Below are 24,643 nucleotides of genomic sequence, written 5' to 3'. Positions count from 1 at the left end.
ACCTATGGGAAATGACACGGGCCCATGGGCACCTGCAGCTCGTGTGGGAAGTGGGTCAGGGGTCTTCTCAGGGGGAAAGGGTGGTCTCCGGCATGTGTCAGTCATGGACCCCAGTCACTCCCTACGTACACAACAGAGACATTGCTCCCAGCACCTACTGAATGGGTGAGACATGCTCTGCCTGAAGGAACTTGGATTCCAAGAAGGCAGTTTCCCTCCCACGGACCTCTCCCTGGGCATGCATCCATGTAGTTATCAGACAGCCACTAACCAAAGGAAATTAACTGTTCTGGACTTGAAAGTCTTACGAATGTTTTCAGACACTCCTCCTTATAAAGAAGTAGCTTTGACTCTCACATGTCTATTCTCCAGATTTCCTGGGTCGCACTGAAGTTCCAGTGGCAAAAATTCGCACAGAACAGGAAAGCAAAGGCCCCACAACCCGCCGACTCCTGCTGCACGAGGTCCCCACCGGGGAGGTCTGGGTCCGCTTTGACCTGCAGCTTTTTGAGCAAAAAACTCTCCTGTAGGGGCCTCAGGGATCTGCCCAAAAGGCTGGGGCTAGAGACGGACGGTGCTGCCCCTAGGCTAAAGGAGCATCACAAGGCTTCATCCATCGCAGGCCACACGTGCCAGGTCCGGCCCTCTATTTTATTGCACACTAAATAGCTAGCAATCTATGCAAACATGATCTTTCCTAGAAATAAACCAAACCCACAGCACAGTGCCTTGTATTAGTGTTAACATGTTTGGCTGTGTTTAGATGCCAAGGTTTCCATTTTCAGGGCTATAAAAAGTATTATGTGGAAATGAGGCATCGGAACAGCAGACGTTACCACTTGGTTGAATGTGTCCAGTGTGGGTGGTTTTGGTGATGCTGTAACCATTCCACGCCATGTGACCTTTGCGGGGTCACAGCCACTCAGGAGGCGAAGGATCGGGAAGAAACGCTGCAGCCTCAGCGCGGGAACAGCCTGATACCGAAGTAGGTCTACTCGTGCACTGAATGAAAACAGAAACTTGATCATTTTATTCCTGACTAGATTTTATCATCTCTGCTCAGACAATATAGTTTGAAATCTAAAGGGGAAAGCTTGATTTACTTTAAATACTGTGAACTCTAATGATGTGGAAAATATTTTTCAACTTTAATTTTCTGAAGTATAAATTATTTATGTAAATTCCTTGTTTTTGCATATTTCATAGGACACGCATCTTTAAGCTTTATCATTGCCAATATGTACAGAAAGAGAATAAAAATATAAGTTTATGAATGTAACTTCTTTCAAAGCTTGACTGATTTACTTTCCACCTGAAAAGCTCTTGAAAGGTAAGTTCAGGGGCGCCTGGGTGGCGCAGTCGGTTAAGCGTCCGACTTCAGCCAGGTCACGATCTCACGGTCCGTGAGTTCAAGCCCCGCGTCGGGCTCTGGGCTGATGGCTCAGAGCCTGGACCCTGTTTCCGATTCTGTGTCTCCCTCTCTCTCTGCCCCTCCCCCGTTCATGCTCTGTCTCTCTCTGTCCCAAAAATAAATAAACGTTGAAAAAAAAAAAATTAAAAAAAGAAAGGTAAGTTCAGGGGTTGCTTGTAGTGAAACCAAATTTCCTTTCTGTGACAGTGGCAAAAACCAAGAGGGGGTGGGGGAGGGAGGGTGTGGTGCCTAGGAGACCCTGGAGCCTCGTCTTCACTCTGACTTGCTCCATGACTCTAGTAAGTTGACCTACGGTTTCTGGGGTGTGGTGTCACTGATGGCTAGACTGCTGATCTCTGTGGGAGTAAGACCATACCTTCTTGAGTCCTTCTGCCTACTTGGTTGAGCAGGAACCTCAGAGGTAACTTCAGAGTCAAGAAAATACACAGGCATTAAACATCTTCAGCAGGACCTTGGCCTCCAGCTCCAGAAGCACCTGTCTCTCCCTGTCCCCTGTCCTGTCAGACCCACATCCACACCTGTCAGTGCTGCTGGTTTGGGCTCTGGATTTTGTAGTGTGAGATTTGTTTTGAACATTGACAAAAATCAGGTCTTACCCACTAAATTCCTGGGTTAATGAGTACAACTGGAAAAAGATCTGCTTTTTAGAAGGAACCACGCAGGCTATAGGAGCCTTGATTCTCAGGGAGCACGTCTTAGGGAGCTAGATGAACAGGAAAGATTCAAATGTCCCTCCACCACAGCCCCCGTTTCTGTCTAAACATAAGCACTGAGCAAAGAAGGGCTGGAAAACATAACTCAGAATGTTCAAGTTAAAAAAAAAAAAAAAAATCTGCCATTCTGGGTATTAATCCTGGGCACTTATTTGTTAAAACTTAGATGTAAAAGAAATATGGCCAGTGTCAATAGAAGAGACGCCACTCAACATCTGAAACCAAAACACCTGAATGTATTAATTAAGGGAAAGTTTGGCTGGTCAGGCGCAGCCTCACTGAGCAAAGCAAATTGCTGATCTTCTATAGGGTCTTGAAGGCAGGTATGGGGCGATGTCCAACGAGTCTGCCTCTGACTGGCTGAGTTCCAAAGCCTGAGACAGTCTCTGATGAGTCAAGGCCAGTTTAAAACCAGTTGTGGGTTTACTTGTGACCCGAGCTAAAGGATAATCCTTTTCCCAGGACAGCAGGGACTTGAATTCTCCCTGGGATGAACTGTGGCTACTGCCATTTCCCCATGTCTACATGTGTCAGGGTTCTTTTCAGATTTAGGACAGAGGAGCCTGCAGGAGGTGAGTCAGACTTCTACAAAACTCCAGAGGACATTCAATGTCCATGCTCCTCACAACTCCAGTCACCTGCTTTGACCTGGGACTGCAGCTCTGCCTCTTAAGAAATGAAGTTCTCTCCTGACTGAAACGTGAGCCTAATTTTCTGAAGGATGAGGGAGGAGGGTGTGCCCTTAGACTCCTTGCGTCCCCTGGAGAAGGACTGAGCAGATAGGAGAGATGCCCAGCAAGCCACCACCGACCCCCTCCCCCACCGCCCAGTGCTCTTCAGAATCAGGACTCTGCGGCACGCCAACAGGATAACCACTCTCTGAAGGGGACCGAAACCCTGAGCAATTTGACTGACATGACAGAGTCTGAGTGGGGTGTGTGTTCTGGTGATTGGACCGGTGCTTTGGCACTAGACGGCCTAGACTTGGAATCGAGACCACCACCACTTTCAGCCGTGCAGCTGACATTGAACAAGTTACTCAACCCCTCTCCAAGCTTCACGTAAGGGGAGATCATGCTGTCATTTTGCTGTGAAAACTTTTACATGAATATAAATACCTCTCGCAGTTCCAGGGCTCCTGGGTGGCTCAGTCAGTTAAGCTTCCAGCTCTTGATTTCAGCTCAGGTCGTGTTCTCACAGTGTGTGAGTTCAAGCCCCCCATCGGGCTCTTTGCTGACAGCATGGAGCCTGCTTAGGATTCTCACTCCCTGTCTCTCTCTGCCCTTCCTCCACTAGTACTCTCTCTCTCTCTCAAAATAAATAACTAAACTTAAAATTTTTTTTTAATATATAAAAATATCTCACACAGTTCCTCGTTCACGACAGCTCAATAAACAGTAACTATTATTGTTTGTTACTGCTTGCAACATCTTACACTTCTGGAGAGAGAAAACCCATTGGCAGCATTTTAACTGTTGGCACACAAATGAGGAAGTAAAGCTCAGCGAAGCTTTATTACCATGGCCTCCTTACAGATGGCACCGTTCCCGGCAGCCATGCCCGAACCCCAGCTGCAGGGAGGCCGGGTGCCGCCCCAGGACTTTTGCCATCATCACTCTTCTTAACACGGGCTGTGACCCCCACCTACACTGGCCTTCCCCAGGCACCCAGGGTTGTGGTCTGTGCTGTCTGGCACCTCGAACCTGTGAACAAAAGGGAAGTGCTAAGTGTAGGGCCGGGAAGAGGAGCTGACTGGGGCAGAGAAGAAGGCCCCAATGGATCTCACCCAACACTCCGCCCTCCTGCCTGAGCTGAGACCTTCGAGGCAGTCCTCTCCTCACCTCTCCCCTACTCTCTTTGGTTTCTGCAACTCTCAGCCAAGGCTTCCCAGGTCTTTGGACTCCACACAGTACTGACCTCTCCATGGTAGGGTGGAGGTGACTAGCTGTCCACAGAACACCTGCTCTCCCTGCCATTGTGCTCAGAGCAGCAGAGGCTACTTCTCCCAGCACCCTCCCTCTGCAGTTAGGGACAGCCATGTCCTCCCCAGTGGAACATGTGAGACCTGGCCCACCTACACTTCATGCCCAGGGAGAACTCCTCCATGACCTCTTCCCTTTTCAGGTTCCCCAGGGCAAGCTTGGAAGCCAGGCACTGAAGATGACAAAGGTTCCATCAGCCAAACTCATGAAAGAGGGACAGCCTGACACCCTGCTGACCTAACCTTTTCTGATACATGAGCGAGAAATAAACTTCTATTGTGTGTAAACCAGACTCCATTGTTTGGCTCTCCTGGTGACAGCAGTGAGGCTACCCTTCCAGAAGGGCAGAGCTGACTACAGTCCCATCCAGATCTGACAGAGGGGCTTGGCTCTCAGTTATTCACAGAGAAAATTGCTGTGGAATGGAAACTTCCATTCTCCCATTTAGGAAAATCCGTTTCTCTCTTGAGAGACTAGGGAAAACAATGGGATTGGGTGGAACCTGGGTTAACAACCTATCTGACAAGATTTTCACGCTCTTTGCAATGGAGGCAAGAGTGGGGAGGTCAGTGAACACACAGATCCACTGCACTTAAGACACCCACGAACCCTTACAACTCCCAAGCACCCAAAGGCGTTAGGATACGGGACGTGGGAGACGAGAGGATGGAAGGGAAAAGCGAGCAAGAGCTATACATATGCCAGTCAGATTGTGAACTCAGGATGAGAAATCTGTGCATGGAAAATGCTTGCATATAAAACAACTTTTATGATTAAATAAATAACTTTTACGTGTGTAAACCATCATTTGGCCTAATTTTTTTTTAGTATAAATTTCAGAAGATTCCTACCTACTGTGACTGCACTAAGGAGAACAGATTTTTCTTTTTTCTTTCTTTTTTTTTTTTTTTTTTTTTGGTCTGGTGTGGATGTGTAAATGGTAGGAAAATGGCAGAGGAGCAAAAATTCAGGGAAAATTTTCTCTGAAAATTTCTCTGACCAGGATTTCTCTCACCTCGTGAGGACACAATCTGTCCTCCAAAGCAGGTTCCGGGGTCCCACTATGTGCACCTTTTCTGAGTTTCCAAACCCCAGACTCCCTGCCACAGGGCGCAGCAGCACCAAGCCCAGAGGCAACCCCACCATTTCCTGTGCATGAAGTAAATCTTCTGCAACATCCTTTCCACTCCCTTTTTTGCCTCCTGCCTTCTCTACCCTGGGGAACCTGTGTCACAAGGAGGGATGTGTCAATGGTTCAAATTCCAAAATCAATGCCTGTCATCTTGTGCATGTTGCAACTTGTGCCATCCCAGCCCTGCTCCCCCAGATCTCTGCTCACCACACAATTCCTCTCTTCCATTCCATTCTCCTGGCTGAGCTTTGAGGAATGAAATTGCCTTTCAAAAATGGTCTTAGGTCAGTAGTCTCATTCTCTTCATCAGGCAGATATTTATTTTCTGAACAGATAACTTTCTCAGGACTGCAAAGAAAAACAAAAGTATTTCAACTCCATACAAACAGAATTGTATTATTCAATAATTGCTGCAAATTAAGTTAGCAAACTCATACTTCATGAAAAGGAAGGACTGAGTAGACCTCACTTGGTGGCTGTCCATGTATCAGTCCCCCCCCCCCCCCCCTCCTGCTGGCACAACCGTTAGGTAGGCAGTGAGTCATGTGACCCTTCTCTGGTCGTGGCTGAGGCACCTGGGCCAGAGCCTCAAACCCCTAGAGTTGTAAGTGGGATAGGGTGGCTTCCAGGCAGTCTGTCACTGCTCAAACCAGAAACTCAGGCAGGCCTGGGGCATCCATTTTCCAGCACATGCATAAGAAAGCAGAGAAAGTAAGGAAGTAGGTTCACAAAGAAGCTCTGATGAAAGCCACATAGTCCCAAAGAGGAAAGAACATGGCTCTTAGTCCCGTAAGCAGCCTGTTTGTCCTCCTGACTGCTATGGTCTGAATGTTTGTGTCCCCCCAAAATTCATATGTTGACACCTAACCCCCAATGTGATGGTATTAAGATGTGGGGTTTAGGGGAGGTGATTAGGTCATGCAGGCAGAGCCCTCATGAATAAGACTAGTGCCCCTATAAGAGACCCTAGAAAACTCCCTCACCCTTCCCAACATGTGAGAACACAACAAGAAGGTGCCATCTAAGAACAAGAAAGTGGGTCCCCACCAGATTCTGAATCTGCCACTACCATGATCTTGGACTTTCCAGCCTCCACAACTGTGAGAAATAAATTTCTGTTGTTTATAAGCCCCCCCCCCCAATCTCTGGCATTCTGTTACATGAGTCAAACAAACTGGGACACTGACCATGGCTTCTGTAACAGACCAGTGATTTCTAACCCACCTAGGTTCCTCCCTCCTTTTTTAACTTGAGGATTCTGCTTTTTGTAATCACACTGTCTCTAACATAGACACCTTGTCTTTAAGTCCTTTTCTTACTTTACTGAGAGGCCATGTGAACACACTTCCAGGTGTGTCCTCCCAGAGGGTTTCCAGCACCTCCCAGAGAAGCCCAGACCTGTGGAGGGAAAGCAGCTTTCTCCTTCATTCCTCCATTCATTCCTGCATTCATTCTTGCCTGCCTTCCTTCCTTCCTTCCTTCCTTCCACAAGCATTTACTCATCCTCTACTGCATTCCAGCTAAGTGCTGGGAACACCAGGATAAATAAGACACAGTCCCTGCCCTCAAGGGGCTTGCTGGGGTGGGGAAAAGCAGATGGAGGGTGTAATGGTATCACACCATGTGATAATTCCCTCTCTTGGCTGGATCACAATGGCCAGTAATAAAATGGAACAAAGCCATGAAACAACATGGCAGGTCAGGCAGTTATAACTGTGCTGATTTGACCCAGATATTTTTGTAGTTTATTTATACTTCTTTTCCTTAAGGGAAAGGGATATTTTTAGATGAAGCCAGAAAGGCTGGCAAGGCCCATAGCACCTTATGTGCTATGTTAAGTGTCTGGACTTTATTGTAAGGGTTATCGGAAGCTACTGAAGGGTTTTTGACTGGAGAAGTTCCATCACTTCAAAGACATTCCTCCAGCTGCTAGGTGGAGAATTCACTGGAGGATACAGATTAAAGGGCAGAATACCACTTAAGGAGCTGAGGAGCTACAAAGTGGGGATGACGAAATAGAGCAAAATAACGCCTTTGTCTTGCTGGAAGATGGGAAGTTATATAATTATTGAAGTCTAAATTGTTTGTTAAAATGTATAAACAAGCCAAGAAATAAAACATAAAACTTCCAAATCAGAAGGGGAAACAGTAAGTAGCACTGTTCACTCCAGTAAAACTCTGGATGAAAGATAAAAAGGAAATGTTGGAGTGCCTGGGTGGCTCAGACGGTTAAACATCTGACTTCAGCTCAGGTCATGATCTCACAGTTCATGGGTTCAAGCCCTGTGTCAGGCTCTGTGCTGACAGCTCAGAGTCTGGAGCCTGTTTCAGATTCTGTGTCCATGTCTCTCTGCCCCTCCCCTGCTCACTCACTCTCTCTCTCATAAATAAATAACAATTTTTTTGAAAAGGGGAAATGTCAAGAGAGCATGACAGGACTTCCATGTTTTATATAGGATTTAGAACTTTGCACAGGCCAACAATCTTGCTGCAACAACTAGAAAAACAGAATATTTACTGCCCCACCCTAGGAAAAAAATTTTTTTGTAATTTTAAAGTCATTGGAAATTTTCAGAGAGGAGACAGCTCTTTCAGAATGAGCTGGCAATCTCTGGCTATTTTCTCCACTGGGGGAATTTGCCAACCTCAGGTAGCAGGGTACACACACTTCTCCATGGTCTCAGCATTTCTTTTGTGGATTTTTTTTTCTCCCAGGCCTGGTTGTGATCTTGGCAGGTGGGGAGTTAACCTTGTTCTCAACTCCTTCCTAGTGGCAGGCAAGTCAAGCAGTGCATTGAGATAGGGTCCCAGTAGAGGACCGAGATACTCCAGGCCCTGATTCCAGACAGCCTTCCCCAAAACCTACCTGAAAAAGAAATAAGATGCTAGAGCTAGAACTATAAAAATAAAACAACTAAAAATAATTCATTGATAGGTTTAACAAAAGAGTATTAGATATAACTGAAGAGAAATTAGTAAAATATCTAGAATCAAATATAAAGTAACAAAAAAGATGGAAAATACACAAAAAAAATGGTAAGAGACAGTAAGGATGCAGTGAGATAGTGAGAAAATCTAATATATATTTAACTGGAGTGCCAGAAAGAGGAGAGAGAGAATATGGCAGAGGTAATAATCACCAGAACTGATTAAAGACATCAGTTTACAGATACAAGATGACCTATGGATTCCAAGTAGGAAAGATAAAAAGAAATTCATAAAACTACAGAAAATCAGACAATAAGAAAATTTTAAAAACCTCCAGAAAAAAAGACAATTTTCTTCAAAGGATCAACAGTGAGGCCAGCAGCTGAGTTTTCAACTGAAAGAGTAAAAGACAACGGGATAGGAGGAAGGGGAAGATGGAAGTAGAGTAGAAGGAGGCTAAACTCACCTCATCTCACAAATACAACTAGACAACTATCATATCATCCTAAATACCCCAAAAATTGACCTGAAGACTGGCAGAACTAACTCCACAACTAAAGGCAGAGAAGAGCCACATCAAAGAAAGTGAGAAATGCAGAGACACAGTCTGGGAGAGAAACAGATCATGGCCAATGGGAAGGGAGCCATGGTAGTGGAAAAGGATGAGAGCCAGACTAACAGGGGAGCCCACAGGGGGAAAATGAATCCCCATAGTAATTGGCTTGGAAAGCAGGAGGGGCCAAATTTCATGAGTTCTTGCAACCAGTGGGACTTAAAGCCTGGAGTTCTAAGGGTCAGGGTTCTTGGCTCTGGAAAATCTCAGAGGACATCAGGAATGCTCTTGGAGAGAAGGCAGGGCAAACAACTTGCAGATATACAGCATGGAAACAACAACCTCAAGAGCACCTGGGGCACACAGTGGGGAGATCAGTTGCTCCTATCAGGGCGTGCCCCAGAGAAGCAGCATTCACAGAGAGACTCCTCCAGGAACCAAGGAATTGGCAGGTGCCATTTCTCTCCCCTACCCTTCAGCAAAAGCACAGAGCTACCTGTGGGACCCAGCACAGCACAAATACTCCCTACCTAACTTGCTTACACCAACCCTTGTCACACCCCATGCTTCAGTGGAACTGCCCTTTCTAAAGTCATGCTTGCCTCAGTCCCAGTGCAGCTGAAGATGGGCCCAAATCTCTGCCCAAACCACATTTCCTGACCTGGGAGTTTTGCAGAGCCTCAGTTCCAGGGGCGGTGGTGACAGAGCTCATTTAACAAGCAGACAGGGAACACCTAGTTAAAACACACCACATTAAGACCAGAGACCAAACACTGCCCACAACAGGCAAAGAGAGACTATGGAGACAACTGGCCTGAAGGATAAAGCAGGCAGAACAAAACAGCAGAGCACAGACACCACACACTGGAGACACCCCTGGAACTGCTAGGCCCTAGTACACAGGAGACACTGCATGGCAGGGCACTATAAGATCTCTTCTTCATAAAACCATTAACCTCAAGAACAAGAGACATAGCTGACTTTCCCAACACACAGAAACAGGCAGAGACTTAGACAAAATGAGAAGACAGAGGACTTTGTCCCAAATGAAAGAACAGGACAAGGCCATGGCCAGAGATCTAAATGGAACAGATATAAGTAATATGGCTGATGGATAATTTAAAGTAATGGTCATAAGGATACACACTGGAAGAGAAAACAATGGAGGATATCAGACCATTAACACAGAGATAAGAATAACATAGCAGAAATAAAGGGTTCAGTAAACAAAATGAAACACACACTCAATGGAATGAACAGCAGGCTGGAAGAAGCAGAAGAATGAATTAATGACCTGGAAGACAGAGTAATGAAAAGAATCAAGTTGAAAAGAGAGAAAAAAGAATTATGCAAAATGAGAATAGACTTAGAGAACTCAGTGATTCAATCAAATGTAATAACACTCATATAATAGGAGTCCCACAAGAAGAAGAGAGAGAGAAATGGAGGCATAAAATTTATTTGAAGAAATAATAGCTGAAAATTTACTTAATCTGGGGAAGGAAACATCTAATCCAGGAGGCACAGAGAAACCCCCTGACAAAATCAACAAAACATATCCAAGACATTGTAATTAAGGTGGCAAAATATAGTAATAAAAAAAATTAAATGCAGTAATCCAAAAAAGATAGTTACATACAAAGGAAACCCCATAAGGCTATCAGTGGATTTTTCAGCAGAAACTTTCCAAACCATAAAGGAGTGGCATGATATATTTAAAGTGCTGAATGGGAAAAACCTGTAGCCAAGAATATTCTATCTAGCAAGACTAGGACAGGTAAAGAGTTTCCCAGACAAACAAAAACTAAAGGAGTTCATGGCCACTGAACCAGCCCAGCAAGAAATATTAAAGGGGACTCTGAGTGGAAAGACCAAAAGTGACAGTATGAAGGCAGGAAACATAAAACCAGTAAACATGAATATTTCTGTAAAACTCAGTCAAGGAGTTCACAAAATAAAAGGATGTCAAATATGACACCATATACCTAAAATATGGGGAGGAGACAAACTATTCCAAAAATAGATAAGGAAAGAAAACTTACATATTCGTTCTATGAGACCACCATTACCCTGATATCAAAACAAGATAAAGACACCACCCACCCACCCACACAAGAATGTAGATACAAAATCCTCAGCAAAATATTAACAAACCAAATTCAACAATTCATTGAAAAAAAAATTATTCACTGCAATCAAGTGGAGTTTATTCCTGATATACAGATTTCCAACAGATATGTGAAAATGTTCATCATTTATCATCAGGGAAATGCAAATCAAAACTACAATGAGATATCACCTCAGACCTGTCATAATGGCTGAAATCAACAACACAAGGAACAACAGGTATTAGTAGGGATGTGGGGAAAGGAGAACCCTCTTACATGGTTGATGGAAATGCGAACTGGTGCACCACTGTGGAAAACAGGATGGAGGGTCCCCAAAAAGTTAAAAAGAGAACCACCCTATGATCCAGCAATTGCACTACTGGGTATTTACCCAAAGAATACAAAAACACTAATTCAAAGGGATATGTGCATGCCTGTATTTATAGCAGCATTAATTACAATAGCCAAGATATGGAAGCAGCCCAAGTGTCCACTGGTAGATGAATTAAGAAAATGTGGTGTATATATACATACGTACAATGGAATCGTTCAACCATAAAATAGAATGAAATCTTGCCATTCACAACAACATAGATGGACCTAGAGAATATAATGCTAAGTGAAATAAGTCAGAGAAAGACAAATACCATATGATTTCACTCGTGTGAAATTTAAGGAACAAAATAAATGAGCAATGGGGGAAAACAGAGAGAGAGACAAACCAAGAAATACTCTTTTTTTTTAATCAGGAAACTTTTTCTTTTCTTTTTTCTTTTTTTTTTTTTTTTAGAGAGAGCACAAGCAGGGAAGAGGGGCACAGGGAGAGAGAATCTTTTTTTTCTTTTTTTGCATTTTTATTCATCATTTGTTTGTGCTATAATACATATTTTATACACTATTCTTAAGATTTGCTAAATGAAACTTGACATTTGCCAGAAAATAAAGAAAATATTTTAAAGATCTACGTTTTTGTTTTTTTTAATTTACATCCAAATTAGTTACCATATAGTGCAACAATGATTTCAGGAGTAGATTCCTTAGTGCCCTTTACCCATTTAGCCCATCCCCCCTCCCACAACCCCTCCAGTAACCCTCTGTTTGTTCTCCAGTTTAAGAGTCTCTTATGTGTTGTCCTCCCTCCCTGTTTTTATATTATTTTTGCTTCCCTTCCCTTATGTTCATCTGTCCTGTGTCTTAGGGTCCTCATATGAGTGAAGTCATATGATTTTTGTCTTTCTCTGACTAATTTCGCTTAGCATAATACCCTCCAGTTCCATCCACGTAGTTGCAAATGGCAAGATTTCATTCTTTTTGATTGCCGAGTAATACTCCATTGTATGTATGTATGTATGTGTGTGTGTATGTACGTATGTATATATACACACATACATACATATACATACATACATACATACATACATACATACCACCTCTTCTTGGGGAGAGAGAATCTTAAGCAGGATCCATGCTCAGCGTGGAGTTCAACAAGGGGCTCAATCCCACAACCCTAGGATCATGAAATCAAGAACTGGACAAAATTAAGAAACTGAGCCAAAATCAAGAACTGGACTCTCAAATGACTGAACACCCAGGCACCCCCAAACTCTTAACTATAGAGAACTGATGGTTACCAGAGGGTAGGTGGGTTAGGGGATGGGTTAAATAGGTAATGAGGATTAAGAAGTGCACTTGTTGTGATGAGCACTGGGTGATTAAAATAGTTATTAAAAAATAAAATAAAAAGTCTGTGGGAAAAAAATCTTTAAAGTAGTTATGAGAGGAAAAAGAAAAATAAATAAATTTGCTATTAGTAATACTCACTGGGAAATTTGGTCAGTGTACTGGGACCAGTTTTTAAAAGTGGGCTGTTATCCTACAGGTGTGGATGGATTTTTTTATCAAGCTCCTGTACGCTGATCAAAACTATCTTTTGGGGAGGGGCACCTGGGTGGCTCTGTCAGTTAAGCATCTAACTCTTGATTTGGGCTCCTGTCATGATCTCTCGGTTCATGAGATCCAGCCCCGCATTAGGCTCTGAGCTGACAGTGCAGAGCCTGCTTGAGATTCTCTCTCTTCTCTCTCTTTCTGCCCCTCTGCCCATTTTCTATCTCTCTCAAAATAAATAAATAAATTTAAAATAAAATAAAACTATCTTCTGGGTAGAATAAAAAAATACAAGGGTGCCTGGGTGGCTCAGTGGGTTAAGTGTCAGACTTTGGCTCAGGTCATAATCTCACAGTTCGTGGGTTCGAGCCCCATGAACCCACTGGGCTCTGTGCTGACAGTTCAGAGCCTGGAGCTTGCTTCGGACTCTGTGTCTCCATCTCTCTCTGCCCCTCCCCTGCTTGCGCTCTCTCTCTCTCCAAAATAAATAAACATTTTTTTTTTTAAATACAGTGGGATATGTGTTAAAGAAAAATAATTGCTGGGGTGCCTGGGTGGCTCAATCAGTTAAGCGTCCCATTTCAGCTCAGGTCATGATCTCATGGTTCATGAGTTCAAGCCCCACATCAGGCTCTCTGCTGTCAGCAGAGATCCTGCTTCGGATCTTCTGTCTCCCCTCTCTCTCTCTCTGCCCCTACCTTGCTCATTCTCTACCTCTCTCTCAAAATAAATAAATACTTAAAAAAAAAAAGAAAAAGAATTGCCAACCTAATATTCTTAATCCTGTGAAAACATCCTTTAAGGATAAAGGTAAAATCTGGAAAAGGCTATAGCTATACTGTGCGATTCTAACCACATGACATTCTGTAAAAGGCAAAACAATGGAGATGGTAAAAGGATCCATTCATTAGTTAGTGCACCCTTACCTGCATTTACTAGGTGTTTTGTTTCTCACAGATCTCGCAGAGGCTTTATGCCACTCTTAGAATAACATCATGTAGAGTAAAAGTGAAATGGGGCAATGTGGCATAAAGCCTGGCCTTCTCTAGGTCTTTACATTCTTTTAAGGTGTATCGTTTTCCTATAGGAAGATTAAAAAAAAAATCTAAATCAACAGTCTTAATGTCAACTTAGTCACTCTTCTGGTAGGAAATCACCGGACAATTATAAGTCTCTAAAAATAAAGCCCAATGATCACAAAATACCTGTCTTATTTTGAAAAACAGCTCTCTTCTCTTCATCCATCTCTTGCCATCTTCTAAACAGGGAATCACAAAACAAAGGCAACATAACCTACAAGAAAAATAATTTCGAGGATCCAAGTGCTTTGTATTAAGCTCTCTAAGTCTGTCTGAAGCATTCGAGTATGGCCTTACTGTACACCAAAGATTAATGACCCATGAATAATGTCGACCCGTGAATAATGTCAACCCATAGAGCAGGGAAAGTGTAAAGGTTATCTGTCTCACATTAGGACATTTCATTGAGTCATAAGTGGCTGACTGGAAGGAGGGCCTCCCGATAGAAGTAGCACACTCCATCAAGACTTCTACTGCATCAGTGCACCAGTCAATAAATATGTGCTGACGCTACTGGGTGCCACCTCCCAGTGAGTTCCTATCCTCAAGAACCTGTCTAGAACAGAAAATCATATACAGTGACAATCTAGTCATGAGAGGTATCAGAAGAGGATGCTTTAGGAGCACAAGGCAGTGAGTGGCCTGGGAGTAAGAGTGCTCCTGGGAGAGCTGACAACCAGTCTTTAAGGGTCTGTGAAAACAGGAGGGCAGGTAAACCTCAGTGTGGGTGAGTGTCGAGAGGCTGGGGTACAGAGGTTGTGGAGAGAGGTGGTTTTCTCCTCCCCATTCCTAACTTTACACTTTACACTAGAAACCATATTCCCCTTCTTTATTTTCCCCCATACACCTGGCCCGATGCTGGTCCCCAAAGTATGTATGAGGTAAACAATTACTAGATAAGCAAGGCAGCAAAATGATGAACCTACACCATATTAGCGAGTCTCTCAGAGCCAAAGGAACCTTCTTATCTTCATAACAGTCATCTGCCTTGGTTTTCCGAGAGAAGCAAAACCAACCACTTCTTTCTTCAGAGCCACACACATACTTTTAAATAACTTATGCTACCTGGTGGGTACTTTTCCTACACAGGAGTAAAAAACCTGAATCTACATCTCAAAATTTTAACTCCTCTATTGGCAAGTTTAAAACGTGAACACTCGTTACAGGCCCAACTACTAGTTCTCTGGGCAGCCTTTTCTGCATCCCTCCTTCCACCTTTCACAGAAAGGAGCTCTGCCTCTCAGGCCATTGCTCCCTGTACTAATTCTGTGACACTTGTCACACCCATGTCTTGCTGCCCATGTCTTCCTTTCCAGTTTGCTAAATGTGAATGGAAGAATGAATGAGCAGAAACATTATCACACAAACATGTAATTTTCCCAGTAGGTGAAATTATTTTGGGCTCCTAATCTAAAACTCAGAGGAAATGCTTTTATGGACTTTCTTTAATGAATACAGGATAACTAGAAGACTTCTAAAATGACTAGGTTTTCCCCAACCCCAGAGCTTCTAAGGGTGAATGAATGAATGAATGAATGAATGAAACTTACTTACCTTTCCATAATTTGGGTCCTTTTTTGTCATATAAAAAGGGTTGTATACTTCAGGATCATAAAGATTTCCAAATACAATTTCCTTTAGGAAAAAAAAATACACCTAAGAGCAAGTCACTGTATACAATGTGTTTTGCAAGATTCAAAAAAGCCAAACGCTTTATTCTGTTTTTGTAGAAAATCATAGATTCAAAGGGTTAGAAGAAACCTCAGAAGTAATTTAGACTGCAGAGACAGCTCGCCACCTTCTGGGGGTAGTAATCATCAAGTTTAGTCTGAAGTCATCAACTAGCCTTAGTCTGAGAACTTTCTGCTCTGCCAGCCAAGTACTCTTTTGGTCATTCTAACCACCAGTCTGTCCTTAGACTGAGTTGAAATCTGCCTTGGCACTGGAGACACTAATACTCTACCTCAAAACAACACAAAATTTATCTACCCATCACCCACCCATCTGTCTTTTTTTTTTTTTTTAATTTTTTTTTCAACGTTTATTTATTTTTGGGACAGAGAGAGACAGAGCATGAACGGGCGAGGGGCAGAGAGAGAGGGAGACACAGAATCGGAAACAGGCTCCAGGCTCTGAGCCATCAGCCCAGAGCCCGACGCGGGGCTTGAACTCACGGACCGCGAGATCGTGACCTGGCTGAAGTCAGACGCTTAACTGACTGCGCCACCCAGGCGCCCCCCACCCATCTGTCTTTTAAATGTTTCGTTTTCATCCCCCTTCCTGTCATTTCTTCCTCTGACTAAATAACCCATATTTCTTCCCACTTTTCCTCCCAGGAGATGTTGTCAAGCTTCCACCCTCTTCTAAAGGTTCTGCAACTGCTGAAGATCCCCTCTACAGTGTGAATCAGGAGTGACAAGATAGCAACACGGTGGACTTTGATGCTTCCCACTCCAAGCACTGCCTCCCTCAATACAGCCTAAGATCCCAGATGTTTTCTTAGAAGTCCGCTCCCATAGTCAACTCACATTGAATTTACTGTCATTTAAAACCACTCCAGGGGTGCCTGGGTGTCTCAGTTGGTTAAGCATCTGACCTTGGTTCAGGTCATGATCTCACAGTTTGTGAGTTTGAGTCCCGCGTTGGGCTCTGTGCTGACAGCTAGGGCCTGGAGCCTGTTCCAGATTCTCTATCTCCCTCCTTCTGCCCTTCCCCTGCTTGCACTCTCTCTTTCTTTCTCTCTCTCTCTCTCTCTCTCTCTCTCTCTCTCTCTCTCTCAAAATAAACATTAAAAAAAAATTTTTTTTAACCACTCAGACTTCAACACATGCCTTTTCTAAGGCATGGCTTCCCCATCCTGTACTTGTACAATCACATTTCTGAGCACAACTGTAAGCCTGTGCACTTTGGTTTCAAAGACACCTGGATTTGACACTGAGCTCTGCCTCTTAGAGTGCTTAGAAAGAAGTATTTAATGTTCATATCCAGAAATTTTGCTCACCAAATCAATACTCTAACTTTCCAGGCAAACTATGCTAGATCTCCAGTAAGTACCTGGGAACTTAGGCAGACCTAAATTCCAAAAGAGGGTCCTGACCTCAAGGTTAAAACAGAAAAATTTCCAAAAGCAGCAGCAAAATTTTATTCTTTTATAAAGCCAAATTGAGGAACAGTATGTAGAAAGCTATGGTCCCTACACCTAATGTTTGACTGACTGAATAGCATGGAATCCCCTTCTCCCTTGCTCTCTTCCTACTGGAAAGATTAGAATGCCTTATGCTCTCTTTCCTGGCCCTGCTTCTAGCTAGGACTTGCAATGTGGCCCATTTTTGGCGAAGAGGATCTAAGGGGAAATCTGCTAGGAGCTTCTGGGGACTCTTTGCTTCCAGATCAAAGGATCAGGTATAAGATAAAGGTACCCTGGCACCACTCCTTACCCCTTCTTCCTGTCTTGAGCACAGACCTAACACCTGAAGCTGTAAGTAACCAAATGTGCTTACAAATATAAGAGTGATGAGGAAAAAACAAAAATATTAAGGATAGCAGAAAAGAATTATAGGAAAAAACCTGGGTGATAAATGACATTTCTACACTGCCAAAACCCACAGTGAGACCACCTACCCATCAATTTCTTGTTAAGTGAACAGTAAGTGTCCTTATGATTTAAGCTACTGCTATTCTCTTTTACATTTACTTAAAAGCATTCCTGATAAATCTAGTTCCAAATCAATACTTTTATTCCTTCCTTCTGAAACTCCAAGTTTAAAAATGTAGTAAGCTGTATTACAATTCAGTGAATTCATCTTAAATACAAAAATAGTGTCAGGACTGCTTGCATAATAACCAGTGAAAATGTTGGCCCAACTCTTTAAAGTATACTTTATTAAGAAAACAAAGAACTCTCAGTACCATTTTATTTGTGCGCTTTAAAAGACATTCAAGATTCTCTTGTTTCATTTTCTCCAACCCTCCGTATGAAATTACTTTTTCTGCAATTCTCTGAACAGGCTCTGCAACATTTTCAATCCATTTTTTATGTAACACCTCTCCTCGTCTTTCCTTAAAAATATCCAGATGCTGAAAATACATATCCAGTCTTTAATGAAATGATACAAACAAGGAAAACAAATTATTAAGGTTTCCATTTATTGTCATTTGAATAAGGGGGAGAAACACTTGTTCCCACTTTTAAACTCTCAACACATTTGGGTTGCAAGGTCCTAGCATAAGATAATCAAAGAACATAATAAAGCTCTCAGGGGAACCTGAGAGCACAGAGCAGGAAGAACCCATGAAAGGTTCTAAAGCAGAAGTGTGCCTGGAGATTAAACCACATTCAAACCACTTCTAACTCATGAAACTCCTTTTTTTATTTTTAAGGATTTCAAAGCATTCCTGTCACCCACTGCATGTCTCTAGCCTTCATCATCAAAGTCTGTGACAAAACTGGTAGAGTAGAAAGAGCGCTAGACTTACACCAGCACCTCTGTCTGAATCTATAGGAGGGAAATCCCACCTACCTTTTTTTTTAATGTTTATTATTGAGAGAGAGAGAGACAGAGCACGAGCAGGGGGAGGGGCAGGGAGAGAGGGAGACACAGGATCAAAAGCAGGCTCCAGCCTCTGCACTGTCAGCACAGAGCCTGACACAAGGCTCGAACTCACCATGAGATTATGGCCTAAACCCAAGTCGGCGCTCAACCAACTGAGCCACCCAGGTGTCCCCCGCTCTTTTTTAAGTTTATTTTTTTGAGAGAGACAGAGATAGAGCAAGTCGGGGGCGGGGGGGCAGAGAGAGAAGAGACAGAGAATCCCAAGCAGGCTCCACACTGCCAGGCTCAAATATGACCGGATCATGACCTGAGTCGAAACCAAGAGTCACATGCTTAACCCACTGAGCCACTCAGGTGCCCCCCACCTACCTCTTTTTGATGCTTAGCTGAAAATATACATGAACTTCCTTTGTAAATTAGAACACAAACATTAAAGTACCACTTTAACACCAAATTTCAATCTCATTAAAATGAAAACTCCTTTAACTTTATTAATTTCATAGTAACTCTGAGTACAATTGGACATTACCCTTAAATACTATTTCTGGTGGTTTTATATATCCCCTTTTCGATGTGGGAACATATGAGAAAGAGGTAAGTTTTAGTCAGAAAGAATTTCTATTCAGTACCAGAACAAAGAGGGGGAGCTCTTAGAACGATCTCTCAGATCCTTTACGGGCAGATCTAGGAATCCAGACCTCTCAGTGACCCTGCAAGGAGGTGGCACAATTTCAGATCTATGTTGTATAAACAGATCAACCAGAGGAGGTTCATTCTCTCAGCAAAATGAATCTCTGTGACACAGTGACATCCTCTTAGCCGTGTTGCTCTGCACCACTCTTGCTTACCTGGAACATACTTAGAATCCAGGCTGTAGCCAACTCTTACCTTGGCAATGTAATTTTCTCTAAATAATATTGCATGTACAGCTTCATCAATGTCTTCTCTAGCTAACACCTAAAATTACAGAACTGAATGTCAGGATGTAAATCCTAAAGAAATAAAACAGAATGACAAAATTCATTGTATTTTACCAATACTTTTACTGTAAATCTTCTGCTTATACCTCAAAGAATATTTTGTAACATTTTTATTAAGGAAATTTTTAATTTAAATTTTAGTTAATTTGCATTCAGTGTAATATTGGTTTCATGAGTAGAATTCAGGGATTCATCTCTTACATATAATACCCAGTGCTCATCACAAGTGCACTCCTTAGTACGCATTACCCATCTAGCCCGTCTCCCACCCACCTCCCTCCATCAGCCCAGTTTGTTCTCTATCACTCAAAGTCTCTTGTGGTTTATTTCCCTCTCTTCTCTCCCCCTCCCCATATGTTCATCTGTTTTGGTTTCTTAAATTCCACATATTAGTGCGATCATATGGCATTTGTCTTTCTCTGATTGAGTTATTCTGCTTAGCATAATACACTCTAGCTCCATCCATGTTATTGCAAATGGCAAGATTTCGTTCTTTTTGATAGCTGAGTAATATTCCAGTGTGTATATATACCACATCTTCTTTATCCATTCATCAGTCAATGGGCATTTGGACTCTCTCCATAGTTTGGCTATAGTTGCCCAATGCTGCTATAAACATCGGGGTGCATGTATCCTTCAAATCTGTATTTTTGTATCCTTTCAGTAAATACCTAATAGTGCAATTGGTGGATGGTGGGTGATGTTCTATTTTTAGTTTCTTGAGCAATCTCCGCACTGCTCTCCAGAGTGGCTGAACCAGTTTGCATTCCCGCCATCAGTGCCAAAGGGTTCCCCTTTGTCTGCATCCTCGCCAACAGCTGTTGTTTCTTGTGTTATTAAGAGAAATTTTCAAACACGATTTTCTATGAACCCAAGCTCAATATTTATCACCTTAGGGCTTTTCATCTGGATCACTATGAACTGATCGTCCAACTTTTATGCTTATAGGACTAAGAAGGAACAAATGGAAAGACAATAAAAATCCAGTATCTGGAAGAGATATGCTATTACCTAGAACTAGTGTAAAATAATACAGGTTCTTAAAACTATGTTTTTCAATCTCTGGCTCTTCTTTCAGTTCTTTCAAGTGAATGCATCAAAACAAACTAGACCGCAAACTCAGATAACAAATCTGTGAATAAAAGAAATCTCAAAAAGGAGAGTTGCATTGTTACCCATATATTTAACAGCAACACATGAAATCTAAAATAATATTCAGACAGCTCTTCAGGTCTTCAAAATAAAACTATCTTGTTGATGTAAGCAGAATTTTGCTTTGACTCCTTCTTAGGCTCATTTTAAGATGGCAATTGAAAAACCATGTAAAACAATTAAGTGTTTTCCCCTGATACTATAGACTTAGAACAAATCAATCTATTTATTTGGAGAAGTAGAAACATCTACTTTGACAAACATCGTGGAAAATCACATTTTTTTTTTTACCCATTCTATTCTCAGCATATATTATAATATTGATCATGAGTCTGATTTTTTTTTTTAATTTTTTTCAATGTTTTTATTTATTTTTGGGACAGAGAGAGACAGAGCATGAACGGGGGAGGGGCAGAGAGAGAGGGAGACACAGAATCGGAAACAGGCTCCAGGCTCCGAGCCACCAGCCCAGAGCCCGACGCGGGGCTCGAACTCACGGACCGCGAGATCGTGACCTGGCTGAAGTCGGTCGCTTAACCGACTGCGCCACCCAGGCGCCCCATGAGTCTGATTTTCAAACTACTTTTTGTTTGTTTAAGGAAATAAACATTTTTGACTTCCATAGCTCCGAGCTTTGTGATTTTGCCAGAAAACATAAGGAAGATGTTAATGACTTTTGGCAGCACTTTTGAAACCCACAGCTTTTCATGCCCACGCACGCACACAGACACAAATGTTTAAAGGTCTCACCACTTTTACTGCTACCGCTGCAAAAGGAGCAAAATAAAGGACTACTCCAAGAGCTTCTCTTTACAGTGAGGCAAATTATAGGATCATGTAAAATAATGACACTTCCTTTATGAGGAAATCATTGCTTTACCAGACCCTTAAGTAGCAGAATCAACTGGCGAGCCCAGACCTGGCTTCTCCGCCGGCAGAGCTCTGGGACTGCAGCCTGTACCCACCCACCGTACCGCCCTGTGGGTGTCCTGAACCTCTAGTGAGCGACAGCAGGGGCACTCGAACCACTCTTGATCAAATTTGGTCCCGGATCATTCCCATTCAGTGAATTCTTAACAGTGCCTTGCTTCTGCCAGGCATTGTTCTAGTTCTAGGGAATCCAACCGTGACTAAGACAAAATACTTCTCAAGGGATTTATGTCCCATCGCCAAAATAATGTCCCCAAATGCCACGTTACTTTACCTCCATTAAAGCAACTGACTCGAGCTCTGGCCATTCTTTTAATTTTTCTGGCCTGAAATGTTCACCACAGGTAGACACTTTCTTGGAAGCCATAGATAATAGGATCCCTGAGGGGAGAGAGTAAATTGAAGAGACTTGGTAAGGCAGAAAGCAGTTTGAATCCTGGCTCTGCCACGTGGTAAAGTCCCTAAGTAAAACAAACAAAAACAAAATCCTGGCACCCCCCCCCCCCAAGACTCAGTTTCAAAAGGGGTAATTACGCTTCCCCCACATATTGCTGTGGGGTCACCCACCCAGCCTGGGGCTCGGTGGACAGCGTGGGCTCCCCAAGATGCAGGACAGCGACTCCAGAACCCCCAAGCCCCTCCCCAGCCAGCTAACCCACCACCAGACGGAGTATTGCAAGACGGAAAAGGGGGCGTCCTTTTAAAAACAAAGCACTGGGGGGAAAAAAAGAATAAATAATAAATAAATAAATAAAAACAAAGCACTGGGTGGAAACTCGAAGCTCCACTTCCCTCAACAGGCCCTACCCTTTTCTTGTTCCCGCAGGGGACGCCAAGGATGAGGGCAGGTCAGGGAGGAGGAGGGTCCCCAGGAGATGCCATGTCCACACACCTGGGGCCTTCAACTGCCCAACCAACACCACCCTACGTTTTGACTGGTTTCAAATGAATAGACGTCTTCTAAATTGATACTACAAAGAACATACAGTTTATCTGCATGATCTAGGGCTACAATTAGGAGAGGAATGATTTTTAGTGTTCCCTTTGCCTAAGGAAAACAAAATTCTTCTCTCCTGTGTTCTAGGTCTTACTGTGTCTTCCCAAGACCAGGGGTCAGCCTCAACATGAGCCAGAGGGTGCTATGCAGAATCAGAATCAGCAAGTGTGTAATCATACTCAAAATAAATTTTTTTAATATTCTAAAAACTGTTAGAAAAACCTGGGGAGAATATGTGGCAACAGATTTTAAGGGTGCCTGACCAAAGGGGACACACCTACCTTGATTTAGGGAAAGATCAAGTGAATTGACAGGCATTCAGTAAAGTAGCTATCATTTTTTTTTTTTTTAACGATTTATTTCGTGAGAGAGAACACCAGTAGGGGAGGGGTGAGTGGGGGAGAGAGAGAGACAGAGAGAAAAAGAATCCCAAGCAGGTTCCACGCCATCAGCACACAGTCCCACATGGGGCTCGAACACACTAACCATGAGATCATGACCTGAGCAGAAATCAGGAGTCGGAGGCTTAGCCAACTGAGCCACCCAGGTGCCCCAGCTGTCATTATTTTTATTGGATCTTTCAGGCAATATTTAACTTCTGGGGAACATACATTTGTAATAATTATCAATACAAGGTATTGTGATTTCTTAATTATCATACAGACACTGAATTTAAGTGGAGTTTATTGCAGGTGCTTGAGTGCCTTCCTTGGTCCTCAACATGAATGAATCCTGCTGGCAAATGGCTTCTCTGAAGCAGCCTTCTTTTGTGTCTTCTTACCAATCAAGGATCAAGGTGTGTGCTCCTTTGTTGCTAAAACCTTTGGAAGGTGACAGAAAAGAAGAGATACGTGTGATATAGGAATGAGAGGCCAACAAGAGCAGAAAGAGTTCCTCGGCTCAGCTGAACCCTCTGAAGCCTAGTGCGGCCAGAGCCAAGTGATTCATCTCGCAGGCCAGGGCCCCATCCAAACCTGCCTCAGCCTCTCCTCACTCTATCTGGATTCAGAAACTTGCAGAGATTCCAGGACACAGCCAACCCTATTATAGGTGGGGTAGATTGCTGACGTGTGCTAGGAGTTGAGGGACCTCCCCCGTGGTCCTGCTTTTATATGTCAGGATATCTGGGGTACTAAGTTATACTGGGATTATTATGATTTAGAAAATACTACCTTCCTTTCTTCCCTTTTTTCAAACCTCTGAACCTTGATCCTCCACTTTCACTATCAGCTGACAGATGACCTTCTCACTTCACTGAGAAAATGAGGTAAACAGAAGTGGATGATGTTCTTGCACAAAATTCACCACACTATATCCATGTACTCTGCCTTCCTTCCTCTTAAAATGGATGGCTTGTCCTGCCCTCCATTTGAGTCCTGGATCCCACCTCTTTACAGGTAAAGGGTGTAGGGAGGATAGGCGAATGGATGAGGGGGACTATTTTAGGTAGAGAAGTCAGAGAAGTCTTCTCTGAGAAGGTATTTGTGCAGAGGTCTGAGTGAACTGAGGGAGACATGGAGAGATCTAGGGAAAGAGTGTTCCAGGTGGAAGGACTAGCAGAAGCAAAAACCTGAGATGGGAATGAAGTTGGTATATTAAGAAAACAAAAACAAAGTTGGTGAGGCTGGAGCATAATGACTGTGGAGAGAAGGCAGGTGCCTAATGGTACAGGGACTTAGAGACCATGCTAAGGAATTAGAATAAAATCCAAAGCGTGAAGGGAAAGTCATTCAAAGGTTTACAGTAGGGAAGAAATCTGATCTAACATTTTTTAAATGAATATAGCTTCTTCATGGAGAACTGGTTATACAGGGGCAACAGCAGAAGCAGGAAAATCAGTTAGGAGGCCAGTGCACTAAGCCAGTTAAGATCACAATGGCTTGAGCTGGTGGTAGTAGTGAGGAACTGAAAAGTGAATAAACTGACAGAACTCAGTACCTGTTAGACGTGGGAAGTGAGTAAAGCAAGAAATCAAAGACAACACTTGGATTTTTGTCCTGAGGCATCCTGGTTGGATTATAATCAAGGGGAAATCTGGAGGCAAAGCGAGTTTGGCAGCAAGAGGGGAGCAAATACAAAAGTAAAGAATAATCCTTCTGGGGGCTGGTTAAATTCAAGATACTTATAACCACTACAATATATAAGGAGGGTTCATAAGGTATCAGTATAAAGCAACTTACTTTTTTTCCTCACTGTCTATTTAAGCCTGTTCTGTTGATG

At 43.0% G+C, this 24,643-nt stretch overlaps 2 protein-coding genes across 19 annotated transcripts in view; one reads left to right on the top strand and one right to left on the bottom strand.

The window, feature by feature from the left end:
• ITSN2 (intersectin 2) overlaps positions 1-4,931 on the top strand; it is a 158,460-nt gene extending 153,529 nt beyond the window's left edge. For 9 of the 18 annotated variants that reach the window (XM_040496185.1, XM_040496175.1, XM_040496193.1 and 6 more), the window contains 2 exons: positions 373-1,330; positions 4,270-4,414. In XM_040496185.1, the coding sequence (XP_040352119.1) occupies positions 373-530 (158 nt within the window). In that variant the 3' untranslated portion in view covers positions 531-1,330; positions 4,270-4,414. Of the gene's footprint in view, positions 1-372; positions 1,331-4,269 lie in introns of all 18 variants that reach the window. The other 9 variants (XM_040496188.1, XM_040496177.1, XM_040496189.1 and 6 more) reach the window with 2 other exon arrangements.
• Positions 4,932-5,052: 121 nt separating this feature from the next.
• Positions 5,053-22,055, bottom strand: FAM228A (family with sequence similarity 228 member A). Its single transcript, XM_040496871.1, is given in 7 exon segments — positions 5,053-5,538; positions 11,125-11,155; positions 13,659-13,715; positions 13,717-13,813; positions 13,938-14,025; positions 19,253-19,321; positions 21,701-22,055. Coding segments are annotated over 7 exon segments (591 nt in total). The 5' UTR covers positions 21,794-22,055; the 3' UTR covers positions 5,053-5,382.
• Positions 22,056-24,643: the final 2,588 nt, after the last annotated feature.

This window comes from Herpailurus yagouaroundi, unplaced genomic scaffold (genome assembly GCF_014898765.1).
Source record: "Herpailurus yagouaroundi ecotype Mexico unplaced genomic scaffold, PumYag 188, whole genome shotgun sequence".
NCBI lineage: Eukaryota > Metazoa > Chordata > Mammalia > Carnivora > Felidae > Herpailurus > Herpailurus yagouaroundi.
The sequence above is the reverse complement of the archived record's forward strand: the minus strand, read 5'-3'. Positions and strand labels throughout refer to the sequence as shown.